Genomic DNA, 20,172 nt, shown 5'->3' with positions numbered 1-20,172 from the left:
TCTGTCTATTCATGTTTAAATGCTGTTATTTCTAAAAAAAATTCATTTCGAGAAAAGTTGTCTTAGAAAGTGGTTCACTGAGTGTTTAGCAAACACCTGCTTTGTTCCAGGCCTGTCCTCCTCACCATGACCTGCTAAGGAGAACCCTAAACTCAGAACAGTCACAACCTTGCCCAGAGTCGCATAGTGAATATGTCCATCTGGCCCCAAAGCCCAAGTTCTTTCCTCTAAGCCCTGCCACCTTGCTCTTTTTATTTCTGAAACAAGAGTTTTGGGCACATATTTGAATCTGCTCATTCATTCACAAGTGCCAGGCACTATTCTAAAGGGGGAAACAGACAATGCTAAAATTAATGAGAACATTCTTTAGAGTGAAAACAGGAGCATTTTGGAAAAGATAAAGCAGAACAAGATGATAAGAAGTGCCTGCATGGCCTGGTGTTGGGAGTGGGGACATTAGATCAGGAAGTTACATTTGTGCAAAGGCTTGAAGGAGGTGATTTAATAATTATTTAAATGGACTAGGTGAGGTTGCTCACTCCTATGATCCCAGCAACTTGGGGAGCTGAGACAGGTGGATCACTTGAGCCTAGGGATTGGTATCCAGCCTGGCAACATAGCAAAACCCATCTCTGAAAATAAAATAAATATAAAGTTCTAACTGGTTTATTTATATAAGGCTAGTTTCCATTTATATCAAATTATCGTGTTTTTACAGTGAGATCAATGTACTCACTGGAACATTTATAATGATTATAGAACTGAATCTGTTATATGGTTTAGCTTCATATAATAAGAACAATAGGTAGTTGTTTTTTTCTCATGTAAAAGATGTGTAGAGGTAGAGGGTCCAGCAGTGGCAGGGATGGACAGTCCATAAGCCCCATCTAGGCTCCTTCCACTTTACCACTCTGTGATGATGTGATCTTCAAACTCACGGTTCAACATGGCTTCTGGAGCACCAACCATCATATCCAAATTCCAGAAAGCAGAGTATGGAGGAGGGTCCCTGCCGTCACTTTAAAGACTTCTAAAATTGTACACTGTACTTCTACCTATACACAGAGGTCAGAACGTAGGCACATGGTCACCTCTTGCTGTACAAAGGCTGGACAGTAACGCCTTTTAGCTGGGTGGCAGTGTGCCCAACTTAATATCCATTCTTATTACTAAGAAGGAAGGGCAATTGGTTGTTGGAAAACAATTGGCATTCTGCAGCACACCTAAAAATTAAGTATTAGCTAAAATAGCTATGGCTAATTAAAATGTAGTCTCACAGTAAGAACCTGAATTTTTTTTTTAATCTCTCTCTCTACAACACTATGGTTATAACTTCTGTATGCTTTTATCTCTACTAGCTGACTCTGAGCTCCCTGGGAAGCTGTTGGACCCAGAGCTCCTAACAGAATACACATCATAGAGCATTCAGCTCATTGGTTTATTTGGCATTTATTGTGTACTGTTTTCACATAGCACTATCTCGGTACTAGGAATACAGTAGAAAAAAACAGATGAGAGCTTACATTTTAGTGGAGAAGAGACTGAACAGATATATAGTAAAGAAAAATAAGCAATAAACTAATATCTTTGAACCACAATGATCTAAGAAATTAGAGAAATATTTCCTCTTTGATTTGACTTTGTATGTGCTGAATTGCTTTAAGAACCTCTGATGGGAACCAGATTTTTGTATTACTTTATTTTTCAAGGGAATCACAAATCAAGTCCCATTGATTCTTCTGCTTTTAATAAATTAGCTCTTAAATGATATTTATTTCTCCAGTTGTAGAAAAATGATTATTGAAAGTATCTTCAAATCTTAACTAGAGATATCGATTTACAGATGATACTTATTCCTTCTCATGATAAAAATGTTACTAGAAAAAAATCTATTATTGATCAATATAGTTCCCTTAAAATATCGTCTGTATGAGCTCATCATAATTCATTGTGTAAAAAGTATTTGCATACATTTGAATGTATTTCTGTATTCCATGGGTATAATTTCAGGATTCACAGCTGGTAATAGAAGCTTATAAATCAGGGTTTGAGCCTCCCGGAGACATTGAATTTGAGGATTACACTCAGCCAATGAAGCGCACTGTGTCAGACAACAGCCTTTCAAATTCTAGAGGAGAAGGCAAACTGGAGCTCAAGTTTGGTGGAAAATCCAAAGGAAAGTTATGGCCGTTCATCAAGAAAAATAAGGTACTGATGGTTGGATCCTGTGTGAAATGACTTTTATAAGGTGTGGAGATTTTTACTTTATCTTTTAGTCTTGAAAAAAACTAAGATCTTAAACCTGTAGTTTCAGAAAGGAAAAAAAAGCTAGTGTGCTGTTTTATCTTAAAAGTCTTTCTTTTTGGTGGTGGTATGTTTGCCATGGCCCTTTGTCTTATTTCAGATGCATTATCACTCGTACCGTGTCACCCACACTAACAGATTACTGAGCTCTCGGCCGTTCTGCATCATGCTTATCACCCCAAAATCTCCTAGACTGCCGCGTACCTTGCCTGGGAGAGAGCATATGGCGCAAAATTTCCTTAACAATATATCAGTGCATCTAATTGAAATTGTTACCATGTTTATAACTTGGTTTTGAATTCATGTTAACATGTGTTTCCATGAACATTTTTCATTTTCTTTTCATAGTGTGATAAACAGGTGCATGACAGCATTAACCTGGGGACATAAAATATGATCAAGGCAACATTACTGCTTTAACCTTAGGATGATTTAATACTTAATTTTAAGAGACTGTCTTGCAGTTTTCATAACCTTGGCATTTAAGGGCTTTCATTTTCTCCCATTGAGCTATATTAATTTAGGTGGTATAGAAATATTTACCCTCCTGGCTTAACTGGTTTAGAATAACTAATTAGAGTGGTAGTTTGCATGTGAAAGTCTGCATGAGCTTCTCGTCAACTATTTCTTGCTCTTGTTCTGTTGCATTACTTACTAAACCTCCCACTTTCATCACATTCTTCATTTAACATGTTCTACATGTTTTCTTTTGGACCATGGCCTAAATATTTAATTGTTTGTGTTTTTCTTGCTTTGGATTTCAAATATTATTTGATGCTTATTTTTGTTTTGTGTCTTCTTGTTTCTGATTTTCACTCTGTCACTGCTCCATCTCTTACACGTAGCTTGTGTCCCTTTTAACATCCCCCCATCAGCCTCCCCCTCCTCCCCCTGCCTCTGCCTCACCCTCTGCTGTTCCCAACGGCCCCCAGTCTCCCAAGCAGCAAAAGGAACCCCTCTCCCACCGCTTCAACGAGTTCATGACCTCCAAACCCAAAATCCACTGCTTCAGGAGCCTAAAGCGTGGGGTAAGTTCTGCTCTGGAATCCTGTCTCTCTTGAGCGCTTTATGGCATGTTTTGTTCTGCATAACTTATTTTGTTTGTGAATGAATCCATTGTGTTTTCTCATAACATAAAAAAAAAATAAGAACCTATGATTCTTTGTAGCTAGAAAGAAGAAGAAAGAAAGAAAGAGGGAAGCAGGATGGATGGAAGGAAAGAGAAAGCAAGCTAGCCAGCCCAGAGTTCTTTCTGTCTCTGGTACATTTTGAAAGGACTTTACCCCACTTCCCCTTTAAAGTGTCCAAGTCATTAATTTTTTACCTTGATTTTACCAAAAAAAGGAAACTTAGATTCCATTCCTAAAACTAGCAACATATGAGATGAGGAATTGGAAGTGACTGTGTAGTCAGAAAAAGTATTTGCTTAATAATTACTGCAGCAATGTGAGTATAACACTTCCCTGAGCTATGCCTCAGGGTTCAAAGGGGAATGGTCACAGTGGTTTCATTTCGTATTTTGGTGAAACTATAAGAAGTTGATAAAATATGTGTTGACTGGAAAAGGCCTAATTCAGTATTTCCCTTTAAAGGGTGAAATAATAAAAGCGGCCAACATTTATCGAGCACTTATTATGTGCCCTGCTCTGTTCTGTGTGCTCAGAACACAGTTTTTCAACCACCCTGTAAAGCCTAGGTAGCACTAATATTTCTTTACTTTGTTACGGCTAGGGAAATCGAAGCATAAAAAGACGAAGTTAGGAAGATATAGAGCCAGGATTTAAAGCCAGGGAGTCTGTTCTTAGAGTCTGGGATTCTATGGCATCCACATTCAGGGAAAAAGTATTATAATATAGTTGACTCATAAGTGGATCTTATTAAGACTCCAATTTTCCCAGAGCCCCTTTCTGCAAAAAAGAAAAAAAAAAAAAAGACTCCAATTTGACGTTCTAATTAAGATTGATGTGCTTAAGACACAGGGCTTGCTGGACTTGATACAGCCATCCAACATAGATGCTAGTTTGGGTTGCAGTGAAGTAATTTGTAGCCTCCTGAATCAATCTAAGTGGTCAGTGTAGACTAAGCCTCCCAAACTATCCTTTCTAATGAAGAATGGTATTTCGCAATCAAGAGTAAAGAGGTATTTAGTGCATTAACATATCCAGTAAGGTTGTTTTTTTAAAATCCTGTCCCATGGGAGTTGTAATACAGTTGTAATGGAATGCTTTCTTTTACAAACATGATTTTTATTTTTCCCATTTACTGGGATCTACAGCCAACTGATAGTCGGGTTACTTCTTTCCAAGCAGTGCCTCATAGTTAAGTTAGCCCTAAAGCAAGAGTTGGATGTCAGTCTTTAGGGTAAATAAACAGCATTTGTAGGTAAAGGCAAGCCCAGCATTAGTTCTAAACTACAAATTCTTGAGTTTTGTTTTTTCTTTTTGAGTGTCAGCTGATATGTGGATATAGGAAGAGATTCTAAACTATAACTTCTTAATTTGATGAGAGGTGTCCTTCTCAGATTTAGAACCAACCACTGGTTACCAGTAAAAGAATAGTGGTAGTCATCGTTAACCTGACCATCATATTGCTTTGAGTCTACAAGAAGTACTTTGTGTGAAAAAGAATATAAATATAGAATAGATAACTATAAATGATAATAGACTGTTACCTTTTAAAATAAGGAACAGGCCGGGTGCGGTGGCTCACGCCTGTAATCCTAGCACTCTGGGAGGCTGAGGCAGGTAGATTGCTCAAGGTCAGGAGTTCAGAACCAGCCTGAGCAAGAGCGAGACCCCCATCTCTACTATAAATAGAAATAAATTGGCTAACTAAAAATATATATAGAAAAAATTAGCCGGGCATAATGGTGCATGCCTGTAGTCCCAGCTACTCAGGAGGCTGAGGCAGAAGCATCACTTGAGCCCAGGAATTTGAGGTTGCTGTGAGCTAGGCTGATGCCATGGCACTCTAGCTCAGTCAATAGAGTGAGACTCTGTCTCAAAAAATAATAAAATAAAATAAGGGACAAAACATTTCTTTATAGGCAGAGTTCCCTTAATAAGAAAATCTCAAAGTTTTATGCAAAGAATAAAGTTGGTAGAATTATCTTGTTTTAAGGCTACCCAGCATATTAGATTAAGCATTATGAATTTAATTTCCTAAAGATGTGAAAGGAACCATTGTTAGAAGGCAGAGCATAGCTTCACAAGTGGATGATGGATTGTGCTGAGCTCTATTATTAGGACTTGCTGAGGAAGCTGCAGCTTCTGAGCTTGATTATGATGGCTTTTAGAACTCCACTCATTGTTCATCAAGGAATTTCCAACATATGATGAGGGTGTTTTTTCTAGACTGTAACGTTTTATGTTAACTGTAAATAAGCTAACCCACCTCTGCCACTTCCAAAACCTTTACAAAGCACTCATGTATTATATTTATAATAAATATCTGCATTTGTCTTTTGGACGCTCATGATGAGTTATGTTGAATGTTCATGATTGTTTAGCATTTGTTTATGTGTCTATTCTGGTCTTCTCTCAACATTGCACAGTCTGTTGATTGCAAATAGTTTCTGAATCTGTGTTTCATGATATTCTCAAAATGTTTAAGAAAAGACCAAAGAATTCAGTAATCAATAAGTGTAAGAAAAAGACAGTCAGAAAAAATGTAACACTTAAAAAAACATGAGATGGGAAACTGGTTATTTTGATGATTTAGAGAAGATCCCCCTTTTTAACCATAACCAGCAATATGAATTTTATTTCCTACTCCTCAAATCTGTCCTCAGCAAATCTTTGTTAAGAAAAAGTTCCTAAATGGTGATTATGTTTTCCTAAGGGTGAACCACATACATATACTCATTAGCAGCATTAGTAAAGAGGTAGAAAAATATCCTTCATTTCTGGTCAATCTGTTCTTACTTAAGGTGAGATTTACTGTTCTTTTCTCCAGGAAGTAACAATATAAAATAAAAAAGTTCATAAAAACAAATCTATAGTTTGGAGAAATAGATTTGACTTTTAAGCAATCTCCGCATAGAAGGTGCATGGTTTTTACAGGCTCCATGACCAAAATAATACAGTTTTTGCTACCATTTCATTTGTTCTACTTTTTAACTTAAGACTATTATGTCTCATCACCAGGAAATGGAGGTAAATTAAAAAATATATTTAAAAAGACTATTATGCCAAAGATAATTTAGTTAGGAAAGTTCCTAAAAGAATAACAAACCTGTGCCCTTTAATTTATCATGTTTTGCAACTTTTGGATTCAGATTTCAATAATTTGTTTCTGTTATCAGAGTATATAAGTCCTATACAAACATTTCTCGGCATAGCTGAATTTGTTTCTAAATAATAAATAAACAAAGTGAAATATTTTTTGTCAAAATCCATTGACATTTGTAAGAAAATTTTGTTTCCCTGACTGAACATCTTTAAAGATGCTGCCAGAGCATTAACCATTTCATATTTACATGCATCAAAGAAAAATGAAACTAGATAGTATGTTGCCAATTTGCAATCTACAAAATGTAATTTTATTACCTTAAATTAAGATTTCATTTTCTGTTCTGGCCTGCGTTGGAGATTTCTATATCTAAAATATGGACATTTTTTTCCATATTTTAATTGTATGGAAAAATACCATCAAAGTTGATCAAAAGATTTTGAAAACCCTTACCAGTTGTTTGTCAGATGTTAAAGTCTTATGCTTACTTTAATTTTATTTACTTTATCTTGTTCTCTCGCTGGTTATTGGCAGACTCAATCTTTCTGTTTTCACAAAGAACTCATGAAGAGGACAATAGGGAAACGCACGTATGCCTTTGAGGCTAGGGACTATGTTGTAAGTTCACCTGTGCCGGCCAGGTCATGCACTCACAGCACAGCCACTAACCCCATTCAGAGCACCAAGACTGGGGACCAGGTGCACGCTGTTATGCTTCTGCAACGTGAAGTGAAATTCTTAATTGAGAGAACTGGACAGCAGGAAAAAAAAGTCTAATTGTATAAATTCAACCTTAGGCTACTCCATCTGAAAAACTTGCATGAAAAAAGGAATCAAACTTTCTAATAACATCAGTGAGCTGAGCTTGTTGTTGTTTTTTCCCCTTTTCATTCTAGTTCTGGTAAAGTCTTTGAAGGGATTGTGACTGCTGTCTGAGATGTCACTGGGTATGATTTTACAGCAAAATCCCACCCACGAAAGGCGGCCACAGAGCGTAGTCACAGAAGAATGACGCTCTTGCAGATGACAGTTGTGTGGCACAATTATCCTCATCCATGTTTGTAACAAATGGATCCATAAGGGAGTTATGATGCCATAACACTTGGAGAACAACAAAACAAAAAGAAAATCAATGAAGCACGAGCAATTTCATAGAGTAGTAAAACGATTTTACTTAAATATATATATGTCTATATTTATTTTCACTGTCCCCTTTCTTTGTACTTGAGGTTAGTACCTGTGACTGTCCAATAACACATGGACTCGCTAGCTCTTTGTGTTCCCGCATGTGTTATTGATGCCTGTGGCTCCCAAGGCTCTTTGATTGTCGCCTGAAACTGACAGCTTTTTAATTCTTCAGGTGTCTAGCAATGCACTTAATGGAATCTGCAAAATTATTCTTTTAGCCAATGATTGGCTTTCTAATTTTAAGTGATCTAATTGGCTGGCTTACAACTTAAGACTGGAAACCAGTTTATAACTATTAAAAAAGAACTCCCTATACCGTGCTTCTTGTAGATGACTGCCACTGTCCACATCAGAAAATTGGATTTGCCTGAGAATTTGGTATTTCCTATTTCTATTGGGATTTATGTTCAATCCTAATGACTTGTTTTTATTATGAAGTGGTAATCTTCCTATACAATATTTCGATGTTAGAATTCTGTGTTTGGGATGCTTGAGAAAGAATATATAATTTCAAGTAACAAAAGTAGCCAAATAGAGAGCAAAATAGTGTACCTGGTTGGTACATTTGTTGGTTCTTTGAATTAGCAATGTTTAGACAATAATGTGTGAGAAAATATTTGTATATGTTAGTGTGCCTGGCAGGAAAGATATTTGGAAAGTTTTCTGCTGTGCGCCATAAGTGTTGTCTGTATGTATGATAAACTCAAATTGCAATGAATAGATCTGTGCTAAAGTTCACAGGAGGGCTTAAATATTTGTAGACTGCCCACATCAAAGCAGTCAGGAATGTGACTGTATATACCTTTTCTTTTTTCCCCAAAAGTTTGTCTTGCTCCCTCTTTCCTCAAAAATCTTGTTTTTCCTCATAGGGACAATTTCTTTAAAAAAGTTATTCTCTATTTACAAAAAAAGTATCAACTTTTGAGTCAATCTTAAGAATTTTAAAAATTCAGTTAGGGAAGTTTTAAATGCCCCTCCACCTACCAATTCAAAATCAAGGGGCACACTATTTACGACTTTATTTCCAAAGTATTTTTGGATCCTACTACAGATTGCCCGAACTTTTAGGATTGATAGTAGCTACATGAGTATCATGCACTCAACTCTCAAAATACTACTTTATAGCCATAGAGCAGGTCTGCTAATGAAGAGCCAGGTGTTTCTTTTTCTAATTTTGAGATACCTTTCACTCTGTTTGGGGTCCAGTAATCACGATACCTTTACTCCTGATAGTTCTCCAAACCCTGTGTAGCCCCTGTGGAGAGGGCACAGAGCTCTGTAGGAGACATACCTGGTTCTCAGGTGGGAGGGGACATTGTCTCTTCTTCCAGCCTGTGCTGAGAGGCTTTCTGGCACTGGCAGGTATTCACTTAGAGCACCTTCTACTCTTTGGCTACCTGTTCACCAATTTCAGAATTTGCTTCATGCCTTTAAGAAATGTCAATGTTTAATTTATTAGAGTTCCTTAAGATAAAAATATTGCATGTATGTCATGGAAGTAATTTGTGTTCAGACTCTTTTTAGTCTGTGTAAAACTTTCCATGGGAAATTTGATGAACTGGGCCGTGTGATTATATTTGTCTTTTACAGTCATCATATGGCACCAACTCCATGCTTACTTTAGTTTACGTTGAGGCTGGGTGAGCGATACAAAACTGTAGCAGAAGCTCTCCTTTGCTATCTTATCTTTGCTCTGGCAATGTGGCAGCCTCAAAAACGTTTCATTAGGGGCTGGGCACGGTGGCTCACGCCTGTATCCTAGCACTCTGGGAGGCCGAGGCGGGAGGATTGCCGGATTGCTCGAGGTCAGGAGTTCAAAACCAGCCTGAGCAAGAGCAAGACCCCATCTCTACTAAAAATAGAAAGAAATTAATTGGCCAACTAATATATATAGAAAAAATTAGCTAGGCATGGTGGCGCATGCCTGTAGTCCCAGCTACTCGGGAGGCTGAGGCAGTAGGATTGCTTGAGCCCAGGAGTTGGAGGTTGCTGTGAGCTAGGCTGACACCACGGCACTCACTCTAGCCGGGGCAACAAAGTGAGACTCTGTCTCAAAAAAAAAAAAAAAGCGTTTCATTAGGGACCAGCCTTTCTTGTGAACTTTTGCACAGATCTGCTACAAGTCATTTTTATAAGTCAACAGATGAATTTATGTCTTATTTTAATATGGTGGAACAGACCACGTTCCTTTTATTCTGATGTGTTGTTGTTTTTTTTTTTTTCTCTCTCTCTCTCTCTTTCTTTGTCTCTCTTTTTACTGTTACCTCTTCAATTTTTCCATGAAGCTTTCTCTCAAGCTGGTAAGCACAATTATTCCCTGCATGTCCCGAGTCTAATCAGGTTTTTGGTGTGTGTTTGTGGATGCTATGCCATGCGCACCGGATCCTCCAAGTTAACTGTTCATTTGTGTTTCTCTTATGTGTGCTTTGGTTGGTGTTTCTTTATCAGATCTTTGGACTACAAAGGTCTGGAATCTCATAGAGGTGATCTTAATCTTTTCAAGTTGCTAAGAAAATTAACACTTAACTCATGACTTGGTTTTCTTTATTATTGGGGCCTTAGGATGACAAATGTTGATAAATTATCTATATAAATATGAACATAAATATTATTAAATCTTGAGGAGATATTTATTGGAACATTTTGAATAAAAGTAAATTTAATAGTTGAGAAATGTTCCTCTCTGGGAGCCATAGAAGTAGATGGAAAACTCTGGGAACCTGAAGGAGACATGCAGTAATGATCCCAGCCTGCAGCAGCTGCTGGGCTCTCAGGCAGCCTGTGAGAATGGAAGAATGCGGTCTCTTTCAGATGCTACAGAAGTATGTTGGTACCTTGCACATAACCGATTCAAGACGCCACAGAACGATTCCATGGACAGTGAAAGGAGCCTCCTAGGCCTTTTTAGAATTATTTACTTAGTGTTTTATGTTGTTTCTACTTAATTGTATAGTCCTAGTAGACAAACTAATCATTAAATTTATTAAAAGAAAATTTAACCAACATAACCCCAACTATACTCCAAATATGTATAAAAGTTGCATAGTCTTCTCAAATGCCACAGCTGAGAATATCCTAAAATAATGGACAATGATGAACTGTGACAATTCAACCAGGAGTGAGATCAGCACTATATGCACTGCTGTTGATAGCCTAGGACATAGTATTTTAGGCTGATTTTTATGTACATATTTATATGTGAGCAGGTATATACATACATGAATATATATAATTTTTTCAACCTGACTCAGTATTTGGCAACAGACCCAACCCTAAAGAAAAAGAATATTTTATTAAACATTTTTTAGACTGTAAAATAAAATCCTGCAAAGAATCTTTGATTAAGGTCTCCACAAGAAGGAAAGAGATCTAGACACTTGAATAAACTATAAATACATCAACAGTATGAATTCAGGAGAAATTGGATCAATTAACTAGGAATCTCTCTCAGCTGCTGGGCTTTCTTTCTTACCCTTTATTTATTCTTTTGCTGGGTGCTAGCAGCAAAAGGTAATATTCTTAGACAATCTTTCTGTTTGAAATACAAATTATTTTACCAATTTGGTATTGTATTGTTGCTTTGTACCATTTCCTTGAAGCCAGTAAACAAGTGAGGTGTTTCCATAAAGACCACTTGGGTTTAAAAAAAAAAAAAATCTCAGGGGGCAGTTTTACACAGGGCTTGTGCTGTTTGGGGAGAGTTGCCTGTAAGCAAGTGTTTACTTTATTAGCATGTAAAACAAGATCATCTTACAGAGCTCCAGCCATTTAAAATACCTATATGTATATGACACACTCTTCTAATACCAATCCCACCTGGTATAACCAGTCTCTTTGTTTTTTTGTTTTTTTTTTCTTTTAAGTCATCAGTGCAGTGTGCTTCACAGACAGATTTCTTTGCACCTGTTTATGCACGGTGTAAATCTTATACATGCACACAGGCTAGAGCCGTGACATCTAACATGGTCAAGCCATGTACCACATGTGCCTGTTAAATTTTAATAATCAAATAAATTTTAAACATTCAGTTCCACGGTTGCACTAGCCACATTTCAAGTGCTCAGTAGCCACCCTTGGCTACTATGTTGGATGGTGCAGCCATAGAACATTTTCATCATCATAGAAAGCTGCTAGACTCACATACATAGTAAAGCTCAGCAAATGTTAACGAAATTAACATAGACAGCTCATTAGATTTCCTGACTTCTGAAGCAGTGTCTCTTACATTGTGTTTTGTTGCATTACAGCTTTTAAAGAAAATCTTGATTCTAAAAAACATGCTTGTTTGGAAAGACTCAAACCACTTTTTCTCAGCTCTCACACCATAGCAACAGTCAACTGGGAAGACTTCTGTGACTTCTGGTGTGTGGGGATTTTTCCCCACACACCACGCAACAGACACCACCAGCTGGGTGTGCTATAATTCAACTCAATTCTGAAGCTATCTATGTGGAGATAGGGTCAGATCCCACAGGTTGAGGGCTCAGTGCCACAAAACCACCCTCCCTTGCCCACCAGTTGTAAGTCCAGGCCTCCAGAACTTCTGACAACCCAGCTCCAAGTTGGGGTTTCCACTACCCCTCTTTGGGTTTGATCAATTTGCTAGAGCGGCTCACAGAACTCGGGGAAACACTTAAGCTACGTTACCGGTTTATTGTAAAGGATATGACAAACGATACAGAGGAAGAGATGCCCAGGGTGAGGTGTGGGGAGGGGCACCATCCTCCAGGAACCTCCGCGTGTTCAGCTGTCCGGAGCTCCCCAGACCCTGTCCTCTTGGACCTTTTAGGGAGATGTCACTGGATAGGCATGGTCGAAGCATGGACAGCCATGTTGCAAAGTGGTTGGACAAAAAGGGGACGATCTACAGACTGACTGAGTGGGGAAGCCCAGCAAGGCCTGTCTGTGCAGCGTCCTTCATCCAGGGTAGGGGCAGGCCCCTCTCTGGAATGAAGGTCTCATGACCACAATCAGATTAGCGTCCTGCCTTGGGCAGGTGCGAGACAGGCAAGGGAAGGTCGGAGAGAGAGATTCTGTTTTCTGAGGCCTGCTTAAGCACCCCAGCATTCTAGTAGAAGACCGTAACCAGGGTTATGCGAGTCAGAAACGGGGGACAAAAACCCGTATGTATATCACACTGTCACAGTGCTGATTTCCTTTAAGTAAATTCAGCATGAGCACAAATTATTTTTTTTACCTCAATAATTGAACAAATTGAAAAGCCAGTAATAGCTCAGGTTTCAAATATCATAACACCATTGTATATGGAAAAGAAAAAATACATCTTATTTCTATGTTGAAGGTTAGTTTTGCTTCATGTTAGTTTTAGAGTCAAATTAATCTTCCTTCATTTGGTATTAGAAGTAGGCTCTTCCATTCTGGTCCCACTCACATCCTGTCTCCTCACTCACTCACGTACGCACATACGCACACACACACGCACACACACAGGCATGCACCAGAGTCAAAGCAACCAGTGCGTCTTACAGGTGCGTCTTTGAGAACATTCGCTGAAAGGTCCTTTGTGGCCTTTGTTCAACCAACTATTTGCTGAATCACATGCTTCCCAGCACAGCAGCCTGGCATTTTATGGTAATCAGGCTAGGGACTCAGTCACAAGCCCCCATGTAAGCTACTTGGCAAGTTCAGCTTGACTCTGGAATGACATTAACTGGGTCCCTTCTTTCTGCCCAGCCCCAAGCCGGTCTTGCCCTGTTTTAAAAGAATTGAAGTATTAAAGAAAACTCTTTTTTCTAAATCCCCTGGCTTATCCCTGGGGAGAATAAATATCTCTTTCTTTATGAAAATAGCTTCACTTAAGTAAAAGCACTTGATACCACAACGTAGCCACAGCTTTCTAACAAGTAAGCATAGGCCGAAGTCTGGAGACTCGCTGATGATATTTTCTGCTTAAAGTGCTTGCACAGAGGAAAGATAGCAATTGCTTTCGAAAAGGGAATTGAGAGTTTGAAATACATTTCTTCTGACAGTTTGAAAGCAGGAGAGATCAGTTTGGCACACTGTGGGAAGCTGATTTTGAGGTCGGGAGGGCATTCTATCTGGATCCTCAGGGACTACCCCAAAGGCGCCAAAAAGAAGTGAAAAGCAGAGGCGAGGGAAGCGGGCATGGGGTTGGGGAAGGGAGATATATTTTCAAATGTTCTTCTCACCCACATTCTCTGAGGAACGTGGTGTCCCAGCTGTCACTTCACAGGGATGGAAACTTTTGGCCTCAGCCTCTTATGCAGAGACAGGAAGAAATACTCAGACTTGGGGAACAGCCGGACGCGAAGGCCGCTGGTGATGGGATTGCATTAAGGAAACGGAAACTTCCCTGACACGTCAGTGTTGCCCCAGACACTGACAGTAACACTTTGTAAGGAAATGAAGAAGAATCCGGCTAAAAATTTGTTTTTCATGAATTCTCACTAGAGTCAGAAGTATTTCTTCCCCTCTCTCCTTCCTGTGGCATTGCCCCTGCCTTTTCAGAGGCGTCTCGGCCAGTGTAAATGGAAGATGCAGTGGTTTGTGGGACTTCTGCAATTTGCATGCATTGATTTTTGCATCTCAGCTGGGCGTAGTGGGAAAGAGCTTAATTTATTTTGTGGAGCCACATGCAGACAGCTGCATCTCCCGTGTCTGCAGGCTTTGCTTGGGATCTTCTATCCAGGAGTACCTCAGGGCCTTCCGGCTTCTCATCTGTGTTTGCATCTGCAGGGTGCGACTCCAGAGGATTTTAGCAACCTCCCACCTGAACAAAGAAGGAAAAAGCTGCAGCAGAAAGTCGATGAACTAAATAAAGAAATTCAAAAGGAGATGGATCAAAGGTATAGTGGATCGGCATGACTTATTGAGAACTTCACATTCATTTTGGAGAGAAGAGAGATCTGAAATAGATTTAATAGAGACTTTCACGGTGTGTTTTGTCACAGACAGTTTACTGAACCGCTTTATTATTCTCTGTGAGATCCCCACTTACAAATAGATTTTATTCAGAGTTTGAGGAGCAAAGTACATTTGGCACTCTTTTATCATGAGTGAATAGGGAGCTTATTTGCACAGATGAAGAGGAGAAAAGCAGCATGGCCGGCACCCTGTCCTCGCCCCACCTCCTCACTTTGGGTCCAAAAGTTCCTTCCTCTATTAGAGGACAATTCCTGGAGTAGGTTCTCCAGGCTTTTCACAGAGTGTATTGACGGTGTCTAGAAAACAAATCCCAGCATGTCTTATCGGATGCCCCACTGTGGGAGACTCCCGTGCATGGTTCCCAGGTTTCTGAGCTGTTTTGCAAGTTTGCTCTTAGGGGTGGTGGGTTGGTGCACGTGCCAAAAAAAAAAAAAGGTACAACAGATTTACTGTCTCATTTGAGTTTCTCTTCCCACTTTTGTAACCTATAGTACTTTCACATCATTTTGGGGATGTTTGCTAATAATCCTGAGTGAAAAGCCACTTTATTGGTTCTTACCTTATATGTTCCCACTGTTGAATTAGGTGAGTCATTGATTTTTTTTGAGATTTGAACTTAAAAGATAACTTGAGATTTTGTGCTCTCAATAAATAGGTCAAATGGTGATCCTACATACAATGTAGTTATTTTGAAGCTGGATTAAAATTTGGTTATGCAAAAAATAAGCCTCCAACCAACATTGGTAAGGCAGTATAGTTTAAGTGCATGCAACAGAAAAGTCTGGGTTTTTAAAATTCTTTTACCCCAATAGAGCAACTCCTTAAAAAATAGGTTATTTTATAAACATTTTTACAGCATATAAAATGTAGGAACACACGTAATTGATTTTGTTCTAGTTTTATATTAGAAATATATTTTAAAATGGAAAGTTTGCTTTGTACTTTTTATTACATGTGGAACCAAATGTAAAAATGGTTAATGTATTATAAACTGCATGCTTTTTAATACATGAGCAGTTTTATTTTCTACAGGAGTAAAAATTTAGGATTTGAGTATCTGAAATGACATTTTAGAGGTTGTTGACAGACTTAAAACAGATCTACCCTGTCTCTCTAATTGTCTAATACGGTGTTTCCCTGAAAATAAGACCTACCCATAAAATAAGCCCTCGCAGGATTTCTAAGCATTTGCACAATATAAGCCCTACCCTGAAAATAAGACCTAGTGATGGGCGTGGCTACGCAGCATATCTGCACGACCCATGCATTTCGTTGCAGAGCGGAAAAGAAGACGAGTAGACCTTCTCATCTGCCCCATGAGAGCTCCATTGCTCGACATAAAACATTGGGGCCGATGGTTCTAAAAGGAAATAGAGTCGCAAGAAATTCAGGATGGAATTTGGGGTTTGGAGAGTTATTATGATGTTCCAGAAGAAGACAACTTACCTATATTTGAATAAATGTAGATTGTTGTACCATACTTAAAAAAAATAACACACCCCCTGAAAATAATCCCTAGGGTGTCTTCTTGAGGAAAAATAAATATAAGACCTTGTCCTATTTTCGGGGAAACATGGTATCATGTAGAAAGTTTTCTCTGTCATTTGGGTTGTGGCCGTGGAACCTGACCCTTTTAACCTCTGTGACAGCCCTCACTGGTAATAAGGTAAAATGTTCAGCTATTCACTTAACAGCTGCTTATTGAACACTTACTGTATGCAAGGGAATAGTCTAGGCACTGAGGATAAAACAGTGGACAAAAGGTACAAAAATCTTTGTTTTTGTGCAACTTATATTTTGCACAGGAAAAACAAAATAAAAAGACTTTGTGCAGAAAATTAGCATGATCTGGGATTTTTTTAAAAAATCAATTTTAATGCCAGGTGTGGTGGCTCACGCCTGTAATCCTAGCACTCTGGGAGGCCGAGGTGGGAGGATTGCTTGAACTCAGGAGTTAGAAACCAGCTTGAGCAAGAGCAGAGACCCCATCTCTACTAAAAACATAAAAATTAGCTGGGCGTCATGGTGCGCACCTGTAGTCCCAGCTACTCGGGAGGCTAAGGCAGGAGGATCACTTGAGCCCAGGAGTTTGAGGTTGCTGTGATCTAGGCTGACGCCATGGCACTCTACTCAGGGCAACAGAGACTGTATCTCAAAAAAAAAAGAAGTTATAAAAGGAACAGCCAAATCAAACCCCCCCAAAATCGAAGAAAGGAAATAACAAAAGAAACAGTGTAAATGAATTAAATTTGAAAATATATAATTCAACAGAGAGGACCAACAGATCCAAAAGTTGGTTCAACTCTTTTGAGGAGTTTTGCTGAGAAATAGGGAGGTAGCTGGAGGGAGGTGTCTGCCATGGAGTCAAAAGAGGGGTTTTGTAAAGCACATAGTAAGGATAGACAGCATCACAGCCTGCTTATAAAAACATTTGTTCATTCAGCAAATTTTAATGAGCATCTACTGTGTGCCAGGGACTGTCCTGACACTTGGGAACTCACAGAGCTTCCTCTAAGAGCTTCCATTCTTATGGGAGGAGACAGACGGTAAATAATAAACATAAAAATAAATGAATCATACAGTGTTGGAAAGTGATGCATGCTATGGACAGAGGGAAGGAAGGAAGGAGCAGAGGGAAGAAGTCCAAGTGGATCTCGCCCTCTGGTGGAGGGGTGACCCTAGGGAGGAGCTGACAGTTTGTCAGTGCCCGTGGGCTCAGACACAAGTAGTCAAGGAGAAGGGTAGTGAGGACTTGTGGAAATTCTATTCCCATTATTTCTATATTTTCAGTTAAACTATTTCCCATGACCCAAAATATATCTTTTGGTGTGTTTGAAGGCCTTGTGTTGTATGATTGGTTTGAATTTTATTTTGCTGAAGCTCATTAAAGTTAGCTCCTTATCTGCAAAGAGACATTTGTTCTAAACTTTTTCCAACTCAAAGCCTACTGGAAGTGCCTTAAAGCTAGGGTTAAAGTTAGTAGAGTTCTTTGGTCCTAAAGTGTCCCGGCCCGCGGGACCTTCTGTTACTCGTGGGGTCAAGGGGGACCGTGCCTGAAAGAGATGGGCGAGAGAAAGGAACGAGACCAAGCAAAGGGTTGTCAAGGTCTGCTTTACTTGGATTCTTTGTAGGTTTTATAAGCATACAGAAACAAGGAAGTAAAACAGAAAAATAGAGTGGGGTGACGATGAGGCTTGGGTCTGGGTTAATCAGCCCCAATCAGCGTCTTATCGTATCGAAGCTGTTTGTGACTGATTACTCAACCCCAACCTGGCAGGTGGTCGGGAACAATTGCAGTTAGCACACCCTGGAGCATTCCGTGGTCAGCACGTCATGGAATGCATTCTTCTCGGAGCTATAGCTGGAATTTTCCAGGGCGAAGCCCGTGCGTAGGACGAGTCATAGGGGAGTTGAGGGTCTTTGAGGGTCCTTGCCTCCAACACTAAAGGTAAACCCCAACAGGCCTGCAAACTTCTCTGGGGATGCCTGCTCGGGCTCCCGGGGCAGCTTCCAAAACATGATTTCAGGAAAGGGGTGGAATCTTGCAATATGCAGTTCTAACGCTCTTAGCTGCCTTTTGTGGATGCCAACTGTGGATTCAGTTTCTTAACGGTTGCAATGGAGTATAAGAAAATTTCCAAGGCAATTCATTGTGCTGCTTTTTTTGTTTGTTTTTGAGACAGAGTCTTACTCTGTTGCCCAGGCTAGAGTGCCACGGCGTCAGCCTAGCTCACAGCAACCTCAAACTCCTGGGCTCAAGCAATCCTCCTACCTCAGCCTCCCAAGTAGCTGGGACTACAGCCACGTTCCACCATGCCCAGCTAATTTTTTCTATATAATTTTTTAATTGGCCAATTCATTTATTTCTATTTTTAGTAGAGACAGGGTCTCGCTCAGGCTGGTTTCGAACTCCTGACCCTGAGCAATCCTCCTGCCTGGGCCTCCCAGAGTGCTAGGATTATAGGCATGAGCCACCATGCCTGGCCCACTGTGCTTCTTTATGAGGCAAACGTATTGCAACCCACAAGACCCAGGACACCGGTTGTAGCTTTGGTTTGTGTGAAGAATGTGCACATGGAAATACTCAGGAGTTCTTTGTTTTTCTTGTTGTTTGGGGCAAAGGGAGGGGCAGGATTAATTTATGTTTCTCATTTGCTGTAGAAAGTAGGGAAACACCATTCAGAAAAAGCAAATGAAATTTATTAATAAAAATCAGCCGCTGGATTATATGGACCTTGTAGCAGAATTCTTATAGATAATTTCCAGAATGAAAGCTGGCCTGGTAGTCCCTTCAAATCCATGCTCAGATCCAGTCTTCCCACATTCCCGTTCATATGGCTGTCAAAGTGGTGGAGTATAATTGGCTGACAACAGCAACCTTTACTGTTCTGCTCTTTCTTTTTTCCAGAGATGCCATAACAAAAATGAAAGATGTCTACCTGAAGAATCCTCAAATGGGAGACCCAGCCAGTTTGGATCACAAATTGGCCGAAGTCAGCCAAAATATAGAAAAACTGAGACTAGAGACCCAGAAATTTGAGGTATGAAAACTGTGTTGTTGAAAAGCTTTCTTGTAAACAAAGAGCCAGAAAGAGGAACAGGTGCTGCTCTGCATGTATCGGTGCAGACGCCAGCAGCTTTTTTTTTTCTTTTCTTTTCTTTTTTTTCTTTTTTTTTTTTTTTTGGAGACACAGTCTCGCTTTGTTGCCCAGGCTAGAGTGAGTGCCGTGGCGTCAGCCTAGCTCACAGCAACCTCAGACTCCTGGGCTCAAGCGATCCTTCTGGCTCAGCCTCCCAAGTAGCTGGGACTACAGGCATGCGCCACCATGCCCGGCTAATTCTTTCTATATATATTAGCTGGCCAATTAATTTCTTTCTATTTTTATAGTAGAGACGGGGTCTTGCTCTTGCTCAGGCTGTTTTCAAACTCCTGACCTCGAGCAATCCACCCGCCTCGGCCTCCCAGAGTGTTAGGATTACAGGCGTGAGCCACTGCGCCCACCAGCAGCTTTTTTGCTGGGTGGGTCACAGCTGGGACTGCCAGGCTGTTCCATGAGTTACATTAAAAGACAAAATAAGCCGGGCACGGTGGCTCACGCCTGTAATCCTAGCACTCTGGGAGGCTGAGACGGGCGGATTGCTCAAGGTCAGGAGTTCGAAACCAGCCTGAGCAAGAGTGAGACCCCATCTCTACTATAAATAGAAAGAAATTAATTGGCCAACTAATATATATATATAAAATTAGCTGGGCATGGTGGCGCATGCCTGTAGTCCCAGCTACTCGGGAGGCTGAGGCAGAAGGATGCTTGAGCCCAGGAGTTTGAGGTTGCTGTGAGCTAGGCTGACGCCACGGCACTCACTCTAGCCTGGTCAACAAGCGAGACTCTGTCTCAAAAAAAAAAAAAAAAAAAAGACAAAATACACTGTTACCTGCCCAGTGCTCTGCTTTTCAGCATATCCAATTTTAATTGTGTCTCTTAAAACGTGATTGTGTTGAAAGTTGTATTTATATGCAGTCATGTCTTTTTTTTTTTTTTTTTTTTT

The 20,172-nt window shown here is 39.8% G+C and overlaps 1 protein-coding gene across 19 annotated transcripts in view; it reads left to right on the top strand.

Annotated features, from left to right (window-relative positions):
* The window catches only part of FNBP1 (formin binding protein 1), a 132,829-nt gene that overhangs the window by 102,036 nt on the left and 10,621 nt on the right, over positions 1-20,172 (top strand). For 3 of the 19 annotated variants that reach the window (XM_020289517.2, XM_020289516.2, XM_020289515.2), the window contains exons 9-14: positions 2,011-2,208; positions 3,150-3,332; positions 7,069-7,152; positions 10,008-10,022; positions 14,440-14,549; positions 19,037-19,169. In XM_020289517.2, coding sequence (XP_020145106.1) covers positions 2,011-2,208; positions 3,150-3,332; positions 7,069-7,152; positions 10,008-10,022; positions 14,440-14,549; positions 19,037-19,169 — 723 coding nt within the window. The remainder of the gene's footprint in view (positions 1-2,010; positions 2,209-3,149; positions 3,333-7,068; positions 7,153-10,007; positions 10,023-14,439; positions 14,550-19,036; positions 19,170-20,172) is intronic. The other 16 variants (XM_020289521.2, XM_020289520.2, XM_076009124.1 and 13 more) reach the window with 10 other exon arrangements.

This window comes from Microcebus murinus, chromosome 12 (assembly GCF_040939455.1).
Source record: "Microcebus murinus isolate Inina chromosome 12, M.murinus_Inina_mat1.0, whole genome shotgun sequence".
Taxonomy (NCBI): domain Eukaryota; kingdom Metazoa; phylum Chordata; class Mammalia; order Primates; family Cheirogaleidae; genus Microcebus; species Microcebus murinus.
This window is presented reverse-complemented; position numbering and strand designations above follow the sequence as displayed.